Source organism: Acipenser ruthenus, chromosome 1 (assembly GCF_902713425.1).
Source record: "Acipenser ruthenus chromosome 1, fAciRut3.2 maternal haplotype, whole genome shotgun sequence".
In the NCBI taxonomy this organism is placed as follows: domain Eukaryota; kingdom Metazoa; phylum Chordata; class Actinopteri; order Acipenseriformes; family Acipenseridae; genus Acipenser; species Acipenser ruthenus.
The window spans coordinates 117424542-117450385 of record NC_081189.1 but is presented as its reverse complement, the minus strand read 5'-3'; the positions used below and the strand labels follow the sequence as shown (position 1 = coordinate 117450385).

The window sequence follows — 25844 nt, the reverse complement described above, 5'->3', positions numbered from 1 at the left end:
ATTTATAATTGTGAAATTGTAAGTGTGAAGTAGTTATACTTTTGAATCATGGCACAGGTGTTAGGTCCCCCGTTCCAAAGCGCTGCTGTTGTCATGTTTAATAACACATTACACGCATTACAGTATGGTGTGCCTGGCTTTTTAATTGGCTTTCCAGGGTTATATTAAGGTAATGTTTCCATATGTTTCTTGTTTGTTTATATATTCTATAGCGTGTACCCAGTTGTGTTTATTGTCACGAGGTTATTCTCTGTAGAATATTCTTTCAAGGTTAATGCCACCCTAAAGTGCTATATATATATATATATATATATATATATATATATATATATATATATATATATATATATATATATATATAGATATAGATATAGATAGATAGATAGATAGATAGATAGAAATTATAATATATGGAGGCTGTGTGGTCCAGTGGTTAAAGAAAAGGGCTTGTAACCAGGAGGTCCCCGGTTCAAATCCCACTTCAGCCACTGACTCATTGTGTGACCCTGAACAAGTCACTTAACCTCCTTGTGCTCCGTCTTTCGGGTGAGACGTAATTGTAAGTGACTCTGCAGCTAATGGATAAAGGCGTCTGCTAAATAAACAAATAATAATATTTTTTTTATTGATGGCAAGAATATTAAATTAAATAACGCATCTAATTATCTGAAACCCCGTTGTACTTTGTTGCTGAATTTATAAACGATTTCCTGTTTTTCAGCCCCTTTAAAAGCTAATTTCCAGGGCGGGAAAGGGAGATGTGAGATAGTCCACAGCTCGTCATTGCTATCCAGTGGAGTGTAAAATAGACTTTAAACCCCTATTGTGGCGGAGGTAAGGGGAGGAGGCTGCTCCATTCGAACAAGGTTCAGATTAGCTGGCTCAATCCCATGCATGGCGGGGGCCGAACCTGACACTCAGAGGGGAAACTGGGGGGAGCGGAACCACGAGACAACCCAGTGAAACCTGGAACGGATTGTTGACACAGGAATCAGAATTAGGCAGGACTCTCTAAATCACGCGTTTAAGACTTAAACATACATCTCAGTTGATTATAAAAGCATTTTACTATATGTATATGTTTATCTTCTTTATTCTGGTAACGCCAGTGGTTGTTGTGCGTTTTAAGTATTTGCATTCAAGTAATATTAACACTTGAATGGTTTCCATAATATTGGTTTAATTCATTAACGTTTGTTTTTTACAATGTAGTGCACATTTATTGTGCCGAATGTATTATTATTATTATTATTATTATTATTATTATTATTATTATTATTATTATTATTAGTTATGTTCTTATGTTTGTCAGATATTTTCTGTCTGATTTGGTTAGTAGGTAGTGATCAAAATATTTTCATTCAAGGGCTAAAATATTATATTAATTTATTTTTACATAGCCACGTTAAAACACACCCAATAAAGTTGCCAAATCATAAACGAAGAACACAGACATGTATTTTAAGAGCCTGTGAATAGTCCGAAGTTGTTTCATTTTAGAATGGTAAATGTTTGTTTGTTTGTTTGTTTGTTTATTTTTGTGACCAAACTAAAGCCACACACAATTGGAATAAACAGCTTTGAGAATCTGCCACAGCGTGATTTACTATAGTACAAATAATTTAAACAAAAAAGGTCTCGTTTGAAACTATTGGCCTAGAGGCTACATCACTTTAGTTTGGAAGATGAATGCTAGGCAATGTTAATAATGGCAATCGAAGGTGCCTTGGCCTTATGTTAACTGAAATATGTCACCAGCGATAAATCACTCTCTAATTGAAAGCTGGTTGATATTTTTTTTTAACAAACAAAGCAAAATGAACGCAGTGCAGCGTGTCAATCAGCGAAGGCTGGTCGTTGACTGGGGGCACAATCGCGTTCTTTCAGAGTTCTCAGTGAACCCCCATTCTAATGTGCTTATCTCTAAAATGAAATCTATCTTATCTTTTTTAATCAACTTACTTTGAACGCAAACAAGAACACTAATGAACATGCGATGCATCTTTACAATGCAAAGCATATTCACAAATAGTAAATTAGTAATGCAAAAGAGATGAAAAGAGATTGAGCTGAAACTGTATCATATTGTGTTTGATTCTTAAGCGTTTGGTTTTGCAGTGTAATAAAGGCTCATTTCAGTTTTGTTTTGATTGATTGATTGATGATGTTAATTATTCTAGTTATATCAATAATAACAATACTACTACTGCGACTATTATTATTATTATTATTATTATTATTATTATTATTATTATTATTGTTATTATTATTATTAAAATCTCACAACAGCAACAGCAATTTTTCATTTGCTTATTTTATTTGTGTTATTTTGCTAATAGAAAAATATTTCCAGGTTTTAAAGCGAAACCTCGCTAAATTCCAACAAATGTGTTTTATTCACAAAAGAAACATGTATGTTTGTATCTCTGGGTTTCTGACACAATTGCCACGACCCTTTTGTTGAATGCATATTTCGCCAAAACCCTGTTTGGTTGTGAATCTGGGCTGCAATCCACAAAACAATGTCGCCTAATAAACAGCGCTGTAAGATTTTGGAAACAGATTGACTTTGAATTCCGATTGCAGGCACTTTGAATTTGCCTCTCTGGGTTTCAGATGTGTAAAGAGAGAATAACTGAAAAGCTTAAGATCTGAGTGTACTTTATTAAATAATTATTTGTTTATTTAGCAGACGCCTTTATCCAAGGCGACTAGGGTGACTAGGGTGTGTGAACTATGCATCAGCTGCAGAGTCACTTACAATTACGTCTCACCCGAAGGAGGTTAAGTGACTTGCTCAGGGTCACACAATGAGTCAGTGGCTGAGATGGGATTTGAACCGGGGACCTTTTGGTTACAAGCCCCTTTTATTTAACCACTGGACCACACAGCCTCATAAAGTGTTTTCTCTGTCAGAACCAATAGGATAATACTGGCTGAAACTCGCCACTTAAAATCAGCACATATTTATTTGAGAAAAGTGACACATGAATTGTTTATGTACAGGTCATAACAGTTAGCAGACTACTTGAGATGTTGGTCTCTGGTCTTAAAATCTCTGTCTGAATGGAATCTGATCCACATGTAAACTGGTATTTTGTACAATGTTTCTAAACTTTTATATCGGGAGTATTTTTAAATATTCTTTGGTGCTGTTCTATTTGTATGTGTTGTATATTGACTATTGATTTGATTGATTTTATTTACATATGCAGCAGTGTGGAGTAGTGGTTAGGGCTCTGGACTCTTGACAGGAGGGTTGTGGGTTCAATCCCAGGTGGGGGACACTGCTGCTGTACCCTTGAGCAAGGTACTTTACCTAGATTGCTCCAGTAAAAAAAATCCAACTGTATAAATGGGTAATTGTATGTAAAAAAAATAATGTGTAAAAAAATAATGTAATTGTATGTAAAAATAATGTGATATAACAATTGTAAGTCGCCCTGGATAAGGGCGTCTGCTAAGAAATAATAATAATAACATATTAATAAAGCATCTGTCTCTGATTTTTTTTTCTGAAATAATAATAATAATAATAATAATAATAATAATAATAATAATAATAATAATAATAATAATAATAATGTTTAGTTGTTTTTAATTAACTTTTTTATTAAAGGCTGGCAACAAAAAATATGCCTAACTTTAAGGTACTGGCAATTTCTTAATGTAATGTTTTTGTATTATTCTTGATATCATTATAGAGTAACCTATTTACTAATTTCACACACGACAAAGTTCTATGAATAATACTTTGTGACGTGAAAGAGTTTAAATACCTTTACAACTTAACTAAGCTTCTTGTTTGATGCTATTCATTTTCCTTACCTGAAAATATTAATTAGAAAACCCTATACAGAGGAATTAGACAGAACACTGAATAGGCAAAGTGCAATATCCAACCCTTACGCACTTAACTGTGTACAGCGACCTCCCATACATCTACAACACAGCAACAGCACACGGGAATAATAAAGGACTGGGCTTGTGCTAACAGCACCGCGACTCAGAGCTAAATACCACTATTATAAATAGCCTGCAATAATACAGGCGTTTTCAATTGTTTATGATCTATTGGTATGGCATAAATCAGGTATTTTCTAATAGAATGTTAACAAATAATAATAATAATAATAATAATAATAATAATAATAATAATAATAATAATAATAATAATAATAATGAATAGCTACATAAATAGAGTGATTTACTAATTAAACAGTCTACATAGTGTTGCATTGTTCCTAGATCATGTGGTAATGAATGCACTAGTTTGGATGCGTAGCTCCAGTCCGCTTTGTCACACGATCCATTTCTCCAGGTGTCCTCTCCAACCTTTTGGAGGCAGGTGAAGCTGTCCAATCAGATTGCCCTAGCCAGGTATGAGTGGGTATTTCACTGCTTTCATAAAATCTCAGCCGGTTCTTAACTTCACTGGAGCGCTCGCATCAGTCGCTTTCACTTGATCAGGAGCCTCAGGTGCAGCTGCATGGATCCCGGGTTCCTTTTGGGGATAACAACTATCCGCGCTCCATATATTTTACGCGCTTACGCCGCGACTACCTCTTCGTTTATCGGCGTTCTCTCTGCCTGTGCATCGCGTTTCCTTTTGGGATAGTAAGAGTTGCTTATGCCATCCCGTCTTTTTCTTTTTTTTTTCAATATTTTTCCCACACAGAACTGTCAAGCAATGTTTCAACAGGCAGCAAAGCGTTGTTTTACTATTGACTCTCTGGTAGCGAAGGACACTCCATTGTTTTCCGAGGAGCCCATCAGACCCAGGGCTCTGAGTTACCCAAACTCCGCAGAATCCTTTGTGAACGGCTACCAGAGCTCAGGGGGTATGTCCCTGTACACCACTCCGGAGCTGGTATTCCCTGAGGCGGTGAACCACCCATCACTGGCTGTGCACCGGCACCAACTCGGGGACTCCCATCTGCAACACCCGCACTCATTCTTTGGAGCCCAGCATCAGGATCCTCTTCATTTATATCCCTGGGTTTTAAGGAACAGATTCTTTGGGCACAGATTTCAAGGTAAATAACAAAAAAAATAAAATAAAATAATAAATACATACATACATAAAAAATAAAACATATGTGCATTTATATATGTGTGTATATGTATGTACGTGTATGCATGTGTGCATGCATGTATGCATGACTATTAGTATTAACTAGACCTATTTATACGATTTTTTTTTTGACAAAAGAATGACACATGCAATAGACTGTGCATGTCCACTATTTATGATTTCATTAAAGTTTTTAAATGCGTTGTACAAAACCAATATGGCGATACACTTCGAATAATATTATACAATGGATACTGAAATAGAATATGTATCTACACTATTTTGTATTGCCTTGGTGTTAAATGGGAGATTTTTACACCTTTCGGTCCTCATATTGCTTAATAGCCTACACGGTTTTACTAGTTTTAGAAGATAAGAAATACTAAATTTTGGGTACATGAAATCCAATACAATCTATTAAGTCCAAGCTACTGCGATCATATAGGCAAAACATAAATAGGCCTACAGTCATTTCAGGTATTACACACAATAATTATAGTTGAGCTGATTTAAAATAATAATAATAAACTTCAGTATATAACTGTGCTCAATGGGGTAAGTGTTTATATCATTACAATGAAAAGTTTAACTATAAACAAGGTCTGTGCTGGGATTTTTTACATTTTTTTATTTTATATATATATATATATATATATATATATATATATATATATATATATATATATATATATATATTACTTTAAATGTAAAATTATAATTTGGATCTGATTTGAAGTGGCGGTGTTCACTGATGCCACAACTTTCCCCGTTGTTTATACGTGTTTGCAGTATAATTGATTTTTGTTAATATTTCGTCAAAATATAACTTAGGTCAAAGCGGATGGAGTTTTGCATTGGTGGCACGGCTCAAACTCCAAATCACTGTGCATAGAAATTCGACTATTAGCAATGACAGTGGCACCAAATCATTACACCACTTATTAACATGTCTTGGTGTGTAGTTGTTGATGGATGTTAAAATCGCGGGCTAGTTTATCAGAGCTTTTTATTCGAAGTCGTAAGTCACCACCAGCACAGTTTTTTAAATTATTATTTTAGAGGAGAGAAAAAAATGCGACAAAACGTTCCCAAACTAAATAAAAACAACTCAAATGCTGCATTGGCCACCGCTATAAAAATCCGTAAAATCACATAACAATGCAGCAGCATAACCGCAGCAGACTACAAAATATGTTTCTGTGAATGTACAGAGAGTTATTACAAGAATGCCCTATAATTTTACAGATTTTTCAACTGTGTAGCAATATGTTTAGTTTTAACATTTCTTCAGCTTATTATTATTATTATTATTATTATTATTATTATTATTATTATTATTATTATTATTACTATTATTATAACAGAGTTTTGCGTGCCGTTTGTGTTATAAGCATGTTATTTGGTTAATTTATGACTTGGTGTACACCAGTATCGGGTTAGCGTTGTCATTATGTGTCCCCTATAGAGTTAGCTTTGTTTTTACACATGCATGTAATAATTCCGGTCCTGTCAGAGTTGGTGAGAATATCAGCTGTCGACGCAGCTTCTCATTGAAATCGAAGGACGCGCCATGAGCCTTATTCCATTCCCCTGCCAATGGTCTCTTAAACTCATTATCGGGTCCTAAATGCAAATCCGCATTAGGCCTTTCACTCAGTACACTTAACCGAGAGGGGAGGATAACAGAAGGAGAAAAAAGAAATAAAAAATCATCAAAGGTGTCTTTGTTGTCGGAGGAAAGAAAAAGATTAAGTTATCTCCTCGGCAACAAATTCCCTCGCCTTGCTCCTGGCGCGGCGGCTCCTGCAGCGGGGCTCTGCTCCTGAGAGAGATGGAATGGTTATAGTCGCGGGGGCAGCGATGAGAAGCTCAGATCAACAGAAATACAAGGATCAGCGTGTATCCTACTACTGCTTTGCCCTGCTGTAAAACCAACATGAAACGTTTTACCAGTTCAAACACGTTTTATAGTGTCTTTAAATTGTTTGAGAAAATGGTTATGCACAGAAATGTTTATACGGGATATAAATACTAAAGTCTGTTTTAATTACATACAATTTGATTCTCAATCACAAACAAAATTGTTCAGGCCAGCAGCTTTAAGTTTGCAAATAGCATACGTTGTTTTTGGTAAAAGGAATGCATGCTATAATATATATATATATATAGTATTAGTACCTGCACAAATTATGGCAACACATTTACAATAAGACTAGAGGCGGGGGTTGTATTGCCCATTTCTCCTCACTCAGACCCTACATACTAAATATATTGGTATCCCTGAATAGACAATTGTCTTTTCGTAAAGTGTTTGTTAAATATTTTAATGAGCAAGACATCTCACAAGTAGAATGGTACCACGAAATGTTCCCCTTTTTTTCCAGGAAAGTAGTACAACGGGATGGGCAGTTTGTTGCCTGATAACTGACTACTTGCTCACTAAATCTCCCTGAATAGATCATTGTCTCCTCTTTAAAAGTTTCCTTATAACAAGTATCATCAGCAGTCTATCTCAAGTGATCAGAAGCTACCTCAATCTAAGAACACATCGACAGAGGGAAGCTGAAGTACGTGTTAGGCTATGGGGTTGTGTGTGTTGTGTGGGTATGAGTGTGTGCATGCATAGAGGTTCGTGAGAAAAAAAGACATGCCTGGAATAAAATCATGTAGCCTATTGGGTCATGGTGCTAGAAATTGTTCAAATGCGGTCTGTGTGAATTGCAAAAACATGCTGTGCTTCTATTAATATTTTAAAAATAGTTGTTTCAGATTTATATAGTTGCCTAATAATAATAATAATAATAATAATAATAATAATAGCAGAAGCTATTCTAAAACATCACTGCGAGCTGCAATGATGTAGCTGCATACACATTTCAGAATCCCAATGCACATATAGGCTGCAGTATTTGTATCATTGATTGAACTTTTTATTTGAATATGTACTGTATTAGTGATTATATAATGCCGCATTGCTATTCGTTTTGTTTTAAATTCAAGTAGTGGCCTAGCCAAAAGATAAGAAGACATCTAAGTAAGTTACAAGGGACTGTTATAGTTAAGAATGGTACCGCAGTTCTGATAAGCGCTACAGATTCAAATGGAGTGTAATTGGCCATTTGACCTTGGTAACTCCCGCCTATTTTCCTAATTCAAATTACATGGCTTGTCAAGAAAATTCCTGGTTGTCCTCAGATGTATTGATGTATTGACTTTAATAGATTGAGCATTTGTTTTACTTAAACCTGGGCTCGACATTATTACAACACTGGTAATTCAATAAAATAAAATACAAGTTCACTAAAAAATAATACATCAATCAATCAATCAACCAATCAATCAATATTTCTGCAGCTCGCATTGCGCATCGTGCTAAATAACATATTTGAATTAAACGAATTCATTTTTGTCCATGCTATTAAAACCTCCTTTTTTGGTTGTTTGTTTGTTTGTTTGAAGCCTATGCTTGGATGTTTTAAGTTATGAGGAAGAATTTCTATTTAGAATGTGCTATGATGACTAAAACACAAAATAAGAGAATATTCTGCAGTCCATTGCAGACACTATTATGTGTGCAAATTATTATTATTATTATTATTATTATTATTATTATTATTATTATTAGTATTATTATTATTATTAGTAGTAGTCATATATGAACAAAGTGATATTAAAACGGATATTAAAACGGAAATCACTTTTTTAAAATCACCTATATATTTTGGTTTAAATTGAAGCTCTTTTGTATTTATTGAATTGTCAACAGGTTTAAAACGCGTTAATATAATTGTCATGTTTAGATATAATAATTAGACACACACACACACACACACACACACGCATTTTAAATTTAGAATACATTTTCTGCTGTTATAGTTCAACTGTACGCAACCAATAAGAAAGTAGACAGGATCCGTTCAGTGTATCTAGTTTACTGAAAGTTAACTTGCTGCTTGTGCTCGCTTCACAATCAGACCCAACTTCACAAAGTTCCGAGAGCAATCAGTTACAGAACCGGACGAGCTTAGATAGGCCGTTCCTAAATGTTCTTATGTTCTGTCTAATACACATTTACAATAACTACGCGGAACTTCAAAATTAAACAACATCATAAGAAAGGAATCATGATAAGGGCATTTATTTTACACGCACGTCAAACGGGGCCCTACGTTTTAATATTTTAACACTTTTTTTTTAGTTTTTTAAAATGTATTTATTTATTTCATGTCTGTTTAAAATTGTAAACTCATGCTCGAACGTTAACATATTCGTTTATTGTTCCTGCTGAATGACTAATTAATAGGCCCTACTTGGTAGATTACAAATCATTTACCACCGTAATGAGTTTAAACGCCAGTTAAGGTTTTATTTCAAGAAAACAATTAAAGTTTAAAGATTTAATGAGGCTCAGGAGGCTCGTGCAGTTGTTTTTTGATAGTTCTGTAACGTCAGGAGTTGTTTTTTCGTTTAAGAAAAATGCTGCAAAGCAAACGTATCGCTGGTAAATGCCTTAACATCCAACGGCTCTTTTCAGTCTTAAAGTGCAATGTGTAATATAACTAACCGACTGGGAATGCCCTTAACATCACCTATAGAATAATAACACAGGCATTAAACAAAGAGGGGTCGAGTCATTTACAAAACACATTTCCTTTACAAATGGAATGCAGGAGAAACTCCACACTGTAAATGTTGTCCACACTGTAAATCCGCCACGCTTATATATATATATATATATATATATATATATATATATATATATATATATATATATATATATATATATATATATATATATATTACACACATACATGTGTGTGATTGTGTGTGTGTGTGTGCGTGCGTGCGTGTGTTGTAATGCTATTAAGTAGTTATGGTTCACTTAGTGAAGGTAATACCAAGTTGTGCAGTGCTGTACAATACTAGGTGAGCTTGAATTTGGTGCTAGAAAGGGTTAATATGATCGATCTAGGAAGAACAGACTTAAATAAAATAGTTAATCTAATATGTTTATAAAAGAAAGGAGAAATTAAATAGAGCAAAAATGAACAATACAGAAATCGCAAAGAAAGAAAGAAAGAAGAAAAGAAAGAAGGAAAGAAAGAGCTTAAGCACACAAGAGCAGAGGTGTCAGCCCTTTCAATCTGTTAACTGCAGGGTGCTAATAATCGTCAGGTTAATTAAGGAGGTCTGGTTAGAGTTCGTTTCTAGTAGATTAAACTCCAATAGCGGGGCTCCCATGAACAAACAAAGCACGTGGGAGTGCGCTGCAGTGAGGCTGAACCGTCTCTCGTTTGTGTTCGCAGGAAGCGAAATTTCCCAGGAAAGTTTGCTATTGCACGGCCCCTTTGCCAGGAAGCCCAAGCGGATCCGCACGGCCTTCTCCCCGTCACAGCTCCTGCGGCTGGAAAGGGCCTTCGAGAAGAACCATTATGTGGTTGGGGCTGAGAGGAAGCAGCTTGCCAACACCCTCAGTCTATCTGAAACACAGGTAACACCAAAAGGAGTCTTACACCCATGACAAACATGACGGCGTATCGAACGGACTGCACACTAGGCCTACTTATAATAATAATAATAATAATAATAATAATAATAATAATAAAACACATATTAACATTTGTTAACGATTTGGATTTCAAACACAGCTCCTCAACATGGAAACATGGAATAAGATCGACTGTATTGCACCAAAACACAGATTAGAAATACTAAAAGGAAAGCAATACATTAAACGACAAACGTTTGGACTATAAGTCTTTCTCAACCGCTTGTCATTGAATGTATCCGTTTTATTTTTTGTAGTTCTAAAGGTAGCACTATTGAATGTGTATTGTTATGGATAATGCATTGTAGGTTATCACTAGAGGGCAGATGAAATCTAAATTGTGAGCGCCGCCTTGGCTAAGGTGGGATACATGTTGGCATTGAAAAAAAGAAAATCACAATGCCGCTCAATTGATTGGTATAAAAACAAATAATCACAATGCCACTGAATTGATTGGTATTAGAACAAAAAATGAAGGCGCCCCACAAAGGGGACTTAGTGGCTTCTCTAAGAAGGGGGGGGGGGGGGGGGGGGGAGAGAGAGTGTATCATTTTAACCGTAACGACACAATTATTGAAGCATTAGGTAACACAGGTCGTCTTCTTTAAAGACCGCTTCAAATTGTGCATTACAATGTTGAAATTGTTGGTCATTTATACCTTTTTTTGTAGGTACAGTGTTCGGTTTTACAGTAGTTACTTCTATAAACCAGCTGTATTATCAGGCACATTTGTATGGTCCCCTGCGATGCCGGGATTAGACAGGTTTTAGGATGCTACAGATTCTGTCAGAACTTTTACAAATGCTCTGTTGTCAAGTTACTACGAGTAACATATTTTACAGTTGTTAGGCTTTGTTTGAAAAATATTTCATACCAGCATAGCTGCAATGTTAATTGTTAGTGTCTAGATATTTTTTATTAATTTTTTTTTTTTTAAATATTGCAACGTTCCATCTGTATCAGAAGTATATATAAGCCTACTCCTTTTTAGCACCAAACTTAATATATAATATAGGAAAACGATGTAAATAGCCTCTCTCTCTCTCTCTCTCTCTCTCTCTCTCTCTCTCTCATTCATATATATATAAATATATATAGAACCTCCACAGATAATTGCTTTGTAAATTTTTTCATTAAAACCACAAAATACAAATAAAAAGGTCCAACGGTATTGATCTATTTACGTTTTTGCCAGTAGGCTGCTATTCTTGCCAGTACCTATATTTTGAAACCTGGAAATACCCCCTTTGCACCTTAGCCTATACTTGGAAGATATTGCAAATAGCAAGCCAATCTGCATTAATTTCCCTGTAGAATACTTATATAATACTCATATGAGGTTACCCTGTGTTATTGTTCTATTTGAACTGTCTGACCTAAAGAAAACAACGTGTAAAAGATCATTCAGTCATGCTTTTTTAATGAAATATTTATCATTTTTTTTAAAAGTTTGAGTGAGCTCTATTGAGGTCGAAAAGTTGATGTGCAAAAACTTTGAAAAAAACGTACGCATTATAAAATAGACACATAGATAGGAAACTTAAAATCTTAAAATTATACACGCAGTGACTGAAGGGGATTTAATTTGATTGCGTTTATAGTAGCAGTGATAGTGCTGGTCTAAACAGCGTATATTATTATTATTATTATTATTATTATTATTAATTTGGTATCCAAGGCGACTTAAAAGTGTTACATGGCAATTCAAGGTTACAATTCAAAACAATATTTAAATACAGTATAGTTTACAGTAAGTGCAAATTATACAACTAAATTATATAACAAGTTCTGCTCTGATAACCATGATATAACTTTGTATATAAGCTATTAAACAACTTTTTTCACATGTATTCCTGTTTTCTTTCAAACCGGGGGGGGGGGGGGGGGGGGGGGTGTTGTGTCAACATTCTCTGTCCCAAATAGCATCACGAACGAGAAAAACAGGCAGTAATTGAAGGCTTTAACGCTAACCGAATTGCTCTGTTGCAAGCTTTCGATATCCCAGTTATGTAAACATTTCACAGTTACATAGGCCTATTTTAATATACTGGTACATTAAACAAATAGCGGCACAACATCATTTTTTAACAGTAGCAGCTAGGGATATTAGACTACTCTCAGATCACTGAAAAAATATATCATGTATGGGCTTTACAAAAAGAGCCAGAGGTAAGAACGCAGTTAACTCACAGCGTCCGTTCGAATACATCTCACCAGATCTGATACACGCTTACAACCTCGAGTTTGATACTGATTTCCACAAAGAATGACACTTTGTATCAAATATAAACCAATGAACATAAACTGCTAAATAAGCACCACATTCCTGTCAATGTAAAAAGTATAAATATGTAGCAGTTTGAAATAACATGTTTACACAGATGATCACAAATAAACTAACAGAAAATAGAGACTTTGTTAATTGTTTTTTTTTTTATCTTATGTATTTATTTATTGTATGTATCTATTTATATAGCTCTTTGTGATGTTAGCTTATGTTTTCGTATTTTTAAATTGCACATAAAGGACTAAACACACGACAGCGTTTATTCGATGCGTTTTTTACGCCAGCGGTTCGCAGCGATTTCTGAATTCACACATGAGCGTAACTCTCTTTTTCAAATGTCCATCGCAACGTCTGCTTCTATAGGCTGCTGTATTGCTCTAGCTTAGCAGCACAATACATATCTCGATATGCAATACAAACAGAAAATAAGGGAGAATATGTGAGGAAATCGAAATTACAGTTAACACTACGTTGAATTTTAAAATAAATACATTACTACCTGTGAAAATGCATTGTATTAAATGCAAACAGTGGTTAAGAGGTGCAGTTTGCGTAGCGGTGAAAACCAATGATAGTATGACATACCATCAATAAAAACATAACAAATACATATATAATGCTATATAATGTTTTACTGTTGAAGCAAAACACGTATTTAAAGTAAATTTCAGCCTTTTTTGTCAATCAAGGGGGTGGTTAACCGAAAAATAATACAAGTAGGTTATCTTATGTCCTCGGACTTTTTAAATACAGTGAATGTCGGGTAAACTGAATACTGAAGTGTTTTTAAAAAGCGCGATCTGGAATTATTCAAATCAGGTACTAAGGTTAATAATAATCATAGTAATACATCTTAGAAAAGCACCTATGCCCATTAGCACGCTGTTGTCTGTTTATTCAAATCAAAGAATAGCTACAGTTTTAAAAACGATGTTGTCACTAGAGACCAAATGGAGGACTTTATTTATAGAATGTTCATTTTAGAGTGCTTATGTGGAAGGATACGTACAAAAAATATAAATAAATTCAGTTAAAATAAAGTTGATTTTCTTTTTTGCAGAGGTTACGCTCAAGTGTGAATGGTAGCATTCAACTCCACAGGTGTGACTAGCCCTTAAGAGTGGTGGGTTATCATATTACCTTGCTTAAACAACTGCAAAATTGCTGTTTATATAGCTAATAAACACGCAATTTATTGGTTATTTTCTCAGACACCTTTTTACAGACATTTAAGAATGAATAAAATAAAAAAGAAAACTAAACAAGAACTTCGTTGCCCCTCCCAAAAAAAACTAAACAAAACAAAAAAAAACTAAATATAAACTAAAAACAACAACAAAAAAAACAACGCCTAAACATCCTTTTCTGCATATTGGCCGGCATGAGCGCGCTGCAGTCTCCCACCATTCCGGTCCCTGGAGCACCGGAGCCAGTTCACCGCACATTACTTGTGCCTGTGGCTGTTTTTGAAACTGGATTTGAACTGACTGCTTCTGAAAAAGAATGCACAAGAATCACAATTTAAACAAAACCACATGTAAGAAGAAGCAAAAACAACAACATTTTAATAATATGTGGCCAGATGGAGAATTTGGTTATTTGCAAATAGTGTGTACCGTCACCGTCCCTTTTAAAGGAACGAATACAGTATATTCAAGCCGTGAGTCTTGGTGCATCTTCGGTCCGTGGTCGGTGTTTTCCGCAATTATTGATCTTTGTATGCCTCTCAGAGAGTTACAATAAACCAGGGGGATTTAATTTATTTCCCATTATGAAAGCAACAACCCAAAAGCCAAAAAGGATGTTCTATGTGAGATGTGGATTTTAAGGCTCGACACGACACATGTGCGCTGTTCTTTGAACTTAGGAAGCCACCATACTTTGCAGTACATAGTTGAAAAGCATATCATTTGATAGAATGGATTTCATGTTTTTTTTTCTTCTTTACATTGCATATATTTTTACAATATGTATAAATATCAAGTAGGGATATATGAATAAAATTGACCGAATAAAGCTAATCGGGTGATTGAATTTGCCAAATAAATAAATAATATTTTACTTCAGACAACTTGCGTCACACTAATACAGTAACTGTTACATAATAATAAAACCACGATATAACAATACACATCATTTGTGTATTTATTAAATTATTTCAATATTTACAGTTTAATCGGATTAATTTCAATATTTTACCTCAGACAATTTGGGTAGCACTATCGCTAACTTATTTGTTAATTCACCTAATAATTCATTAATTAATTCGTCAATTCATGAATACAAAAGGCTGTACAGACTTTAGTTTCAAGCCTTTGCTCGGCGCTTGATCTGCAAATTTCCAATCAACAAGACGAACATCCCTACAAACTTCCCTACAAACAAACAACAAACTTCCAACTGTCAATCTCACGCTGTGCCGAATACACTGCAACCTTTCTAGCCAATGGGAGCACGCACTAATATTTTAACCAATGAAAATACACCCTCACCCAAAACTGCTTCAGCCAATAATATTGCAGTTTATTAGAAAGGGCATTTCAAAAGATATTCTATTTAACAAGATCCTCGACTCAGCTGATTCAATGGAGGCGTCTCACTGCGCGGAAAGCATTGTGCAGAGTCAATGGAGGCATAAGAAATTTTTGCTGTTTTTTTGCCATGTTAAAAAAAATGCATCACTTTTGAAGTACATTTCACATTTGCACGAGGCCTTTTGAAGAAAACGGCAACATTAGCAAATTATGACAATACGTAATTATTATGAAAAATGCTATTCTCTGAGCACTGTCCGGTTCGGTGGTGCATGCGCAGAAACATCGCTCTAAAGAAGCGTATTCATTAAATCACTCAACAGTCTGTTAACACCGGTTACTTTAGAAATACATAACATTACAACATAATATTATTAAGACACAGCAATATAGTACAGTAAACAAACTACTGGTAGCTACTTGGACAAAGTAGTTAAAAAAAAGGCAATGTTCATCTGTATATTTGTTATAAAATGATTTCATAAATAATTAACATACACAAAAATAGTAATAACATATATCTGATATGATATAGCTTTAAAATTTCCTGTTACCCACTTCCGAAAGCTGTCAATAGATATTATCATCGATGACATATGCGATCAGCCGTGACTGTATTTACTCGCAGAATAGCGTTTTTCATAATAATTACATATTGTCATAATAATAATAATATGGTAATTTTGATGTTTTCTTCAAAAGGCCTTTGGCAAATGTGAAAAACCAGCAATATTTCTTACGTCCCCATTGACTCTCCATAGAAGTTTTTTTGCCGAGCTCTCTGATTATACCACAATGCTTTCTGTGCAGCGAGAAGGACACCTCCATTGAAAATCATTAATAATAATTAAAACAACAAAGTTATGCAGAGTTAACCTTTGACTCACTTTCCTAATTCGTTGTTAACTGAACGTTCATACCAATGTCATCAACACTCACGCTCCCAAAGCAAAACAGAAAGTACAAAATGACGAGTCGACCCTACATATAACACCAGAGCAAAAGAAAAAATCTGCATGTATGCGTCTGAAAATATGAAAGCAAGACACTGCATACCGTTAATCGAAGGATAATTGGAGACATTGTAATGGATAAAAACAAATGGCTTACCTTGATGGAATGGGTCAATTTGTTTAACCTGAAAAAGGCTTGACGCAGTCTAAAATAAGTGACTTTTATAAACCACAGTAAAAAAAGTACAGTAAGAGGTTTGTTTGTTTACGTGCAAGTTTTGCACAAATGAAGGCTGACTTAAACTAAAGCATCAGTTTTGTAAACAGCAGAATAGTGTTTTTTTTACTTTTAATTTTTTAAAAAAGAGTGTTTGCCTGTACATATTCAAGGATTTTTGTTTTAACTGCTTAAAGGAAGCTGTTGAGCTTAAATTGCTTTGTGAAATAAATAGATGGCATCGTTCAATGGGAAGCATCGTTGCTGGAGCGTCTTGTCAATATGACGGCTCCACCTGCACCCACTCCGGCCACTGCAGTAGTGGAGACTCCCTCAGCCTCAGTACTGGTCCCTCCTCTCCCTCAGCCTCAGTACTGGTCCCTCCTCTCCCTCAGTCTGAGTTCACTGAGGAGAAGCAGGACATAAGAAGATAAGAAAGTTTACAAACAAGAGGAGGCCATTTGGCCCATCTTGCTCGTTTGGTTGTTAGTAGCTTATTGATACCAGAATCTCATCAAGCAGCTTCTTGAAGGATCCCAGGGTGTCAGCTTCAACAACATTACTGGGGAGTTGGTTCCAGATTCCCACAATTCTCTGTGTAAAAAAGTGCCTCCTATTTTCTGTTCTGAATGCCCCTTTATCTAATATCCACTTATGACCCCTGATCCTTGTTTCTTTTTTCAGGTCGAAAAAGTCCCTTGGGTCGACATTGTCAATACCTTTTTAGAATTTTGAATGCTTGAATCAGATCACCGCATAGTCTTCTTTGTTCAAGACTGAATAGATTCAATTCTTTTAGCCTGTCTGCATATGCCATGCCTTTTAAACGGGGAATAATTCTGGTTGCTCTTCTTTGCACTCTTTCTAGAGCAGCAACTTCCTTTTTGTAGCAAGGTGACCAGAACTGACCACAATATTCTAGATGAGGTCTTACTAAGGCTGTACAGTTTTAACATTACTTCCCTTGATTTAAATTCAACACTTTTCACAGCATATCCGAGCATCTTGTCCTTTTTTATAGCTTCCCTAAATTGTCTAGATGAAGACATTTCTGAGTCAACATAAACTCCTAGGTCTTTTTCATAGATTCCTTCTTCAATTTCAGTATCTCCCATATGGTATTTATAATGCACATTTTTATTGCCTGCGTGCAGTACTTTACACTTCTCTATTAAATGTCATTTGCCATGTGTCTGCCCAGTTCTGAATGTTGTCTAGATAATTTTGGATGACCTTTGCTGCTGCATTAGTGTTTGCCACATTTTTGTGTCGTCTGCAAATTTAACAAGTTTGCTTACTATACCAGAATCAAAGTCATTAATGTAGATTAGGAATAGCAGAGGACCTAATACTGATCCCTGTGGTACACCACTGGTTACCTTGTTCCATTTTGAGGTTTCTCCTCTAATCAGTACTTTCTGATTTCTACATGTTAACCACTCCCTAATCCATGTGCATGCATTTCCTTGAATCCCTACTGTGTTCAGTTTGAGAATTAATCTTTTATAAATGACTTTGTCAAAAGCTTTCTGGAAATGTAAATAAACCATGTCATATGTTTTGCAATTATCCATTGTCGATGTTGCATCCTCAAAAATTGTATTTCTTGTTCTTATTGTATGACTTATATTGTAACACTTGAATGTATTTGTATTTGCTTGCGATTGTAAGTCGCACTGGATAAGGGCGTCTGCTAAGAAATAAATAATAATAATAATAAAAAAAATCAAGCAGGTTAGTTAGACATGACCTCCCTTTCTTAAAACTATGCTGTCTGTCTCCCAGGATACTGTTGCCATATAGGTAATTTTCCATTTTGGATCTTATTATAGTTTCCATAAGTTTACATATAATAGAAGTCAGGCTTATTGGTCTGTAGTTACCTGGTTCGGTTTTGTTTCCCTTTTTGTGGATCGGTATTACGTTTGCAGTTCTCCAGTCTGTCGGTACAACCCCTGTGTCAAGAGACTGTTGCATGATCTTGGTTAGTGGTTTGTAAATAACTTTCATTTCTTTGAGTACAATTGGGAGGATCTCATCCGGCCCAGGGGATTTGTTTATTTTAAGAGCTCCTAGTCCCTTTAACACTTCTGCCTCTGTTATGCTAAGTTATTTATAACCAGATATGAACAGGATGACATGTGGGGCATGTTGTCCGTGTCCTCCTTTGTAAAAGCCTGTGAAAAGTAATCACTTAATATATTTGCTATTTTTTTCTTTGTCTATGATTTGGCCATTTGTATCTGTTAGACATTTAACCTCCTCTTTTGAATGTTCTCTTGCTGTTTATAATATTGGAAAACATTTTGGAATTGGTTTTAGCCCTCTTAGCAATGTTCAGTTCTATCTCTCGCTTGGCCGTTCTAACTTCCTTTTTGGCTTGTGTTTGCAGTTCCAAGTACTCTTTCTGTGTACTTTGTATTTGGTCCCTTTCAAATGCTCTGTAAAGTGCCTTTTTTCGCTGAATATTTTTTTGTAATTGATCTATTAAACCATTTTGGACATTCTGTTTTAGATTTGTCTATTTTTGGGATGTAATTGTTTTGCGCCTCCAGTACTACATTTTTAAAAAACAGCCATCTTTTTTTTGTGGACGTTTTCTCTATTTTACTCCAATCTACTTCTGTTAGTCTCTGTTTCATTCCTTCATAGTTCGCCTTTCTAAAATTGCAAACCTTAGCTTTGGTTATTACTTTTTGGGGTTTTAAAAAGCACTTCAAATGAGACCATGTTATGGACTGAGTTTGGCAATGGTTCTCTGACCTTTGTTTTAGTTATTCTGTCTTTGTTATTTGAAAAGACTAAATCAAGGCATGCCTCCCCTGTAGTCAATGCCTTGACAAATTGTGTTAGGAAGCAGTCATTTATCATTTCCACCATTTCAATTTCATCTGTCATGCTCCACACCAGGTTTTCCCATTTTATATGGGGGAAGTTGAAATCCCCCATTAGTATGGTTTCTCCTTTGCTACACGCATTCTAATGTAATTGTATAACAGATTATTTTGCTTGGTGTCTGAATTTGGCGGTCTATTACATGCCCCTATTATTATGCCCTTTGAATTTTTGTCCATTATTCTGACCCATATTGATTCTGCGTTGTTTTCTTCATCCAGATTTAACACCTGGGCTTCAAGACTATTTATTATGTATAGTGCTACCCCTCTGCCTCTTCTGTCCTGCCTATACAGTGTATACCCACTGATATTATATTCCTCTCCATCACTCTTGGATAACCAAGCTTCTGTAAAACCTATCACATTGTAGTTACTTGTTAGTGCAGTAGCTTCAAGTTCTAAAATTGTTTCTGAGACTTCTAGCATTTAGATAAATACATTTAATGGCTCTTATCTGAGTTGTTGCCCTTGTTTTGATGTGGTCTTTCTTCTGTTTTTTTTGTTGATTTCTCCCCCCTTCCTTTCTAATTTAAATGCTTCTGACCCTCCTCGATGATCCTTTTTCTGAGTAGATTGTTTTTATTTAAGTGCAGTCCGTCCCGCCTATATAGTCCTTGTTGTAGAATGTGGTCCAATGTTCAAGGAAAGTGAAGCCTTCCTGTGTGCACCACGATTTCAGCCATGCATTTTAATTATGTATTTCCAGCTGTCCATATTGTCCTTTGCAAGGTGCTGGCAGTATCCCAGAAAAAAAACACATTTTTGGTCTTGTCTTTTAATTTCCTTCCTAGCTCTCTGAATTTGTTTTGCAGAGATCTTGGTCTGTCTCTTCCAATGTTGTTTGTACCGATGTGGATGACTACTACCGGGTCGTCTCCTGTTTGTTGTAGGAGCCTGTCCACGTTCTCGGTGATGTGCGTGACAGAGGCTCCTGGAAGGCAGCACACTGTTGTAGTAAGGGTATCCAGCACTGAACCTGCTGTGTTTCTCAATATGGAGTCCTCAGCAATCATGGACACCCTTTTTTCTTTGCTGCCTGGCCAGCACTGCTTATGGGGTCCTGGATGTTGTTCCTTTCCTGGTTGTTGGTTATGATCTTCTAAATTTTGAAGTGGCTCAGATTTGTTTCATGTACTGATTTCTGGTGGTTGTGCTTGACGTCGTTTCTTTCTTTCCCTGTCTCTGCCTACCTGAACCCAGCTGTTTAGACCCTCTTCTATATCCCTGGTGGCTTTCTGTCAGTTAGGTGTGCAGACTTTCAGGAATTGTGGGTGTGCCAGGTCGCCTCCATGGAGGAAGGATAATTCGAAGGGGGAACGGAGGACCCCTCCTGTTTAGAGGGCTCCCCGTCGGAGACCCATATGGCACCTAGCGGTCCACTGGCAGTTGAGCTAGCAGCCCTTGTGGGCAGAGCTGCTGCCCTGGTTCAGATCCCTTGGATTGAGGAGACCCAGGTCCGCCAATCGGGTTTTTGAAACCTTGGTGTCAGCTTTACAGCGCTGTAAGCCCCTCCCAGGCTTACTGGACTTCGTGGAGGATTTGCAGTCCTCGTGGGGTAGCCCAGCAGCAGCGCCCACTTGCTCCAGGCCGGTGGAAGCATTGTATGCCCTCCAGGATGCAGAGAAGCTGGGGCTCCAGCATTTCCCACCCGTTGATTCCTCAGTGGCTGCCTTAGTGCATATACTGACTATATCAATGCTGGCCTGTGACTTCTGCTGCCCTAATAACCAGTGCAGGGTCACAGAGATGTACTTCAAAAAAGCATACAGTGCTGGCAGCTAGACTAGCAAACACTGCTGGTCTGCTGACCATGTACCAGTCGCAGCTGCTGCAGGACCTGTCTGCCCAGCTTTCTCATATTATTAATGAGCTGAGGCTGGTGAATGACAACCTGCTCCGTGTAGTTCAGCACAGTGGCCAAGCTATCGGACGTAACCTGGGAGCCCTTGTGGTTGCGTGACACCAGCTTTGGCTCTCCCTGGCCAGGGTCCCAGATGCAGACAAAGCGTCCCTGCTCAATGTGCCCATCTCCCCTGGCTACACCTTCAGGCCAGCCATGGAAGGGATGCTGCAGCGGTCTCACCATGCGAGGGAGTCATCAATGCAGCTCACAGATCTGCTTCCGCGACCTACACCTACTCAGCACCAGGGGTGACAGCGATGGAGACCCAGAGCTACTCCACCACAGACCATTGTGCACACTGTCCCGGTGGCTGCTCCACCTGGGCCAAGCAGGCAGTACCCCCACAACCGACCCTTGGTGGCGACGGGCAGTGCCAGGCAGAGACCCCAGCAGCGCCCTCAACAGAGGCAGTGTCAGCCTAACACAGCTCAGCAGGTTCATCAACAGCAGCAGCAGCCCTGACGGGCTCCGGCCTCAGGCCCTGCACCCGTTCAGCCAGCCCCACCTTCTGGCATGGAGAAAATGCACCACCAACACGTGGGTGCTTGCAACCGTCCACTCCGACTACTCGCTCCAGTTTTGAGCCAGACCTCCTCCCTTCCAGGGGCTCATGAACACCTTGGTGCCCGACCCCGCAGAGGTCTCTGTCCTCGCGCAAGAATTGGATGCTTTACGCGCAAAGCGCACGATTTGCCTTCAAGAACCCCCATGTCAATCTGGAGAAGAGCTCTCCTCTGTCCTCCCTCTTGGTCTTCTCCATATGCATGCCTTGGAGGCATGGCTCAATGCTCAAGTGGTTCACCCAGTCAGAGACAGACACCGCTGGCTGACGGTGTCTTGGTCATGCTGGTGTGTCCTGAGCTGGTGGAAGAACCCTCGCCACCTCCGTGTAGGAGTGACCATGGGTGTAGTATTCCGGAGGGAGGTGCTGACCACAGGCGGTGTGGAACGGCAAGGGAATCCGTTGGGTCTGGATTGGCAGGTGGAAGTCCACCCACATCAATGCGCTAGAACTGAGAGCAGTGCACCTGGCTTTGCACCATTTTCAGGGGTGTCAAACCAGGCAGTGGACCTGCTGTTGAGGGGGGCTCCTCGGCATGACTAGTAGCACCTGCATCCCCCAGGTGGTACCCAGTATTCTTATAAATAGAAGATTTTACAGGAGTGGTGCTTGGTGAGAGACCATGATTCCACCTGCCCTCATGTCAGTTGTTTTGCAGTTTCTACAGGACCTCCTAGAGGTGGGTAAATCCCCCTGTACGTTGAAGGTGTACCTGGCTGCTATATCCGTGTGCCACGTAAAAATTAGGTGACTCCTCCCTCCTATTAAACTGACAGTCCCTTCCTGGCATCTGGACTTGGTAATAGAGGCTCTCATGAAAGCTCCCTTCAAACCTCTCCATTCAGTGGACTCTAAATACTTGTCCTTTAAGACAGCCTTTCTCCTGGCCGTCACGTCAGCCAAACGTGTCGGTGAGTTACAGGCCCTTTCCATAGAGGGTTCCTGTTTGCGCTTTGCAAGCAGCGGTGATAATGTTACTTTACACACTAACCCGGCTCTTCTGCCTAAAGTTGTTTCACAGTTTCATTTGAACCAGTCAGTGGAATTAGAGGTGTTCTACCTGCCCCCCTTCTCCTCTGAAGCAGATCAGAGACTTAATACACTCTGCCCTGTCAGGGTGTTGAGGTGTTACATTGATAGATCTCAATCATGGTGACAGACAACCCAGTTATTTGTGTGTTATGGGTCGCATACTCAAGTTAAGGCACTTTCCAAACAGCGACTGTCGCATTGGATAGTGGATACGATCCAGCTGGCTAACCTACCCTCTCCAAGTGATGTTACAGAGAGACTGTGACGTCTTGGGCAGTGCATCATGGGGCATCCCTGCCTGACATATGTAACGCTGCGGCATGGACCACACCTCACATGTTTATAAGGTTTTACTGACTGAATGTGGCTACTTCAGCAGCGCCTTCTGTGGGGTCCAGAGTCCTTGATGCAGCTTGCCCTCTTGCGCAGCAGCTTTCCAGTTCGGCTTGCGCCAGGGCAAGGCTTGTGGCTGCTTTGGCTCACTGCGACAGCTTGGTTATACATTTCCCAACTCGTAATGGCTGACATTTCGAGATTGAAAGGGAACGTGAGGTTACTTACCATAACCCTGGTTCCTGAAAAAGAAATGTCAACCATTAATATGGCGAGGACTCTAGCTCGTCTTAATTGCCATTCGGAATCAAATGGCGAAGGTTGCTGTGTGACGTAGCGTCTTGTTCCCAAAATGTAACAGACACATGGTCACACCGGGCCTATCGGGCAGCTTTTTAAATATATGCGCAGGTCATGTGACACGAGGGTCACTTATTCTGACTCGTAATGGTTGACATTTCCTTTTCAGGGAACCAGGGTTATCGTAAGTAACGTCATGATTTTTTAATGTTTCTTAAGAGGAGAGAGCACACGATCAAAATTCTGCGTGGGGCTACCATCAGCATTTGGTTAGTTTGCAGACGCCAACCAACACAGACTGATTCGACCTAAAGCCAACATTGGGCCAACGTTATGATGTTTACTGGGTGGTACTTTTTCTTTAGAGCAGGTATAAATAATTGTACCTGGGCATCAGCTATATTAATAGTTTCTTCCGCAAGTGAATCCCTCTTTTATTGTCTCGCTGTGTTTCATTTATTCTGTTTTCCACCTGCTGTGTCAAACATATCCGACATTTCCCTTTGAATCATTATGCTTTCAATAATATATTATAGCAACAATAAAATGCAATGTCATTCTGTCTTGTTGATATAATTACTGGACAACGATGAAATATCAATCAAAATGAACGAATGCCGCCTACACCTTGAGAAATTACATCACCATGACAACCGTCGCCAGCTTCATTCCGGATCTGGGTTAGATTAGAAAAGAATGATGTTTGAAAAACTTATTGTATTCATTTGGGAAGAATTTTATTTTATTCATTTAGAAAAAACTTCATTGAAAAATAAACTGTACTATATATATATATATATATATATAATAATATATATAAACACTTCATTGTTAATTTAAAAACACCAAAACTTTTTTCTCCTGTCTCTTTAACTGATAAAAATATGAGTATCTGTTTGTCCCCAGCTATAGACTTTAATAATATCTTAGCCTATCAGGTTCAGGGTAGAGTGTTCCTTATGTTATTGTCCATGCTCAATGCTAACCAGAATTCAGAAACTAGAAAATGCATTCCAGGCTAGTGTTTTACCTTATGTAGCTATAAAGCCATTACATTGAAACACATGTTCCTGACTGTAACACTGTGTCACAATGGTTGTTACTGGGGTTGACTGGGTAGTTGTTATAGGAGGCTGTGTGGTCCAGTGGTTAAAGAAACGGGCTTGTAACCAGAAGGTCCCCGGTTCAAATCCCACCTCAGCCACTGACTCATTGTGTGACCCTGAGCAAGTCATTTAACCTCCTTGTGCTCTGTCTTTCGGGTGAGACGTAATTGTAAGTGACTCTGCAGCTGATGCATAGTTCACACACCCTAGTCTCTGTAAGTCGCCTTGGATAAAGGTGTCTGCTAAATAAACTAATAATAATAATAATAATAATAATAATAATAATAATAATAATAATAATAGTTGTTCCTGACTCTGATGCTGTGTCGCTCCCTCCCTCAGGTCAAGGTGTGGTTCCAGAACAGAAGGACAAAGCACAAGAGGCAGAAGCTGGAGGAGGAGGGTCCAGAGTCCGAGCAGAAGAAGAAAGGGTCTCACCACATTAGTAGGTGGAGGCTGGCCACCAAGCAGTCCGGCTCTGAGGACATTGACGTCACATCTGAGGACTAACTAGCCCCCTTCGGAGGAGAGCCCCAGACACTAGGCTGGGGGCTTCAGACTACCAATGCACACTAAGACATTTCCTAGTGCAATGCACTATTTGTAATAGAATATTGTAAAATATATATGTGTGTGCGTCTAATATTGTTTATATATATATATATATATATATATATATATAACAATGAGGAGAAAATACATCTGCAGGAATCAACCCCCCCCCCCCCCCCCCCCCCCAAAAAAAAGCTTGGATTAAACCAGATTAATAGTAGCCAATATCCAGTCTTCTTTTTAGAGAGCTAGTGCCAGGAAGAGGAGGCACAGACAGTTTTTATTTTTTAATTCCTTTGCAGTTGTTGGAAGATCATCCAAAGCAATTTAAACTTGCAAGACGGTTGCTGGCCCCACCATACAGTAACTGCATTAATGTTGACTTACTATAAGCATATTTATCTCATTGGTGGAATGTATATGAACAACCTACTGCCTCCCAGGCACCCAAGAGCCATGATACCATTCGGCCAATCAGACATATTGTTCATGTGTTTATTTATTTTAAATTATTTTTTTTCCCCCCCGTTTCCCAGTAAGGATCA

The 25844-nt window shown here is 37.9% G+C and overlaps 1 protein-coding gene across 1 annotated transcript; it reads left to right on the top strand.

The window, feature by feature from the left end:
* The first annotated feature begins 4410 nt into the window (after positions 1-4410).
* On the top strand, positions 4411-25411 carry LOC117421497 (homeobox protein EMX1-like). The gene is made up of 3 exons (XM_034035989.3): positions 4411-5036; positions 10381-10565; positions 25090-25411. The coding sequence occupies exons 1-3, from the start codon at positions 4631-4633 to the stop codon at positions 25255-25257; spliced, it is 759 nt and encodes a 252-aa protein (XP_033891880.2). The 5' UTR covers positions 4411-4630; the 3' UTR covers positions 25258-25411.
* Positions 25412-25844: the final 433 nt, after the last annotated feature.

Excerpts from the sequence above, each read along its gene's own strand:
- LOC117421497 (XM_034035989.3), top strand. The coding sequence starts at position 4,631 with ATGCCATCCCGTCTTTTTCTTTTTTTTTTCAATATTTTTCCCACACAG. Across the intron at positions 5,037-10,380 it reads CTTTGGGCACAGATTTCAAG|GAAGCGAAATTTCCCAGGAA; the intron begins GTAAATAACAAA and ends TTGTGTTCGCAG. Across the intron at positions 10,566-25,089 it reads TCAGTCTATCTGAAACACAG|GTCAAGGTGTGGTTCCAGAA; the intron begins GTAACACCAAAA and ends TCCCTCCCTCAG.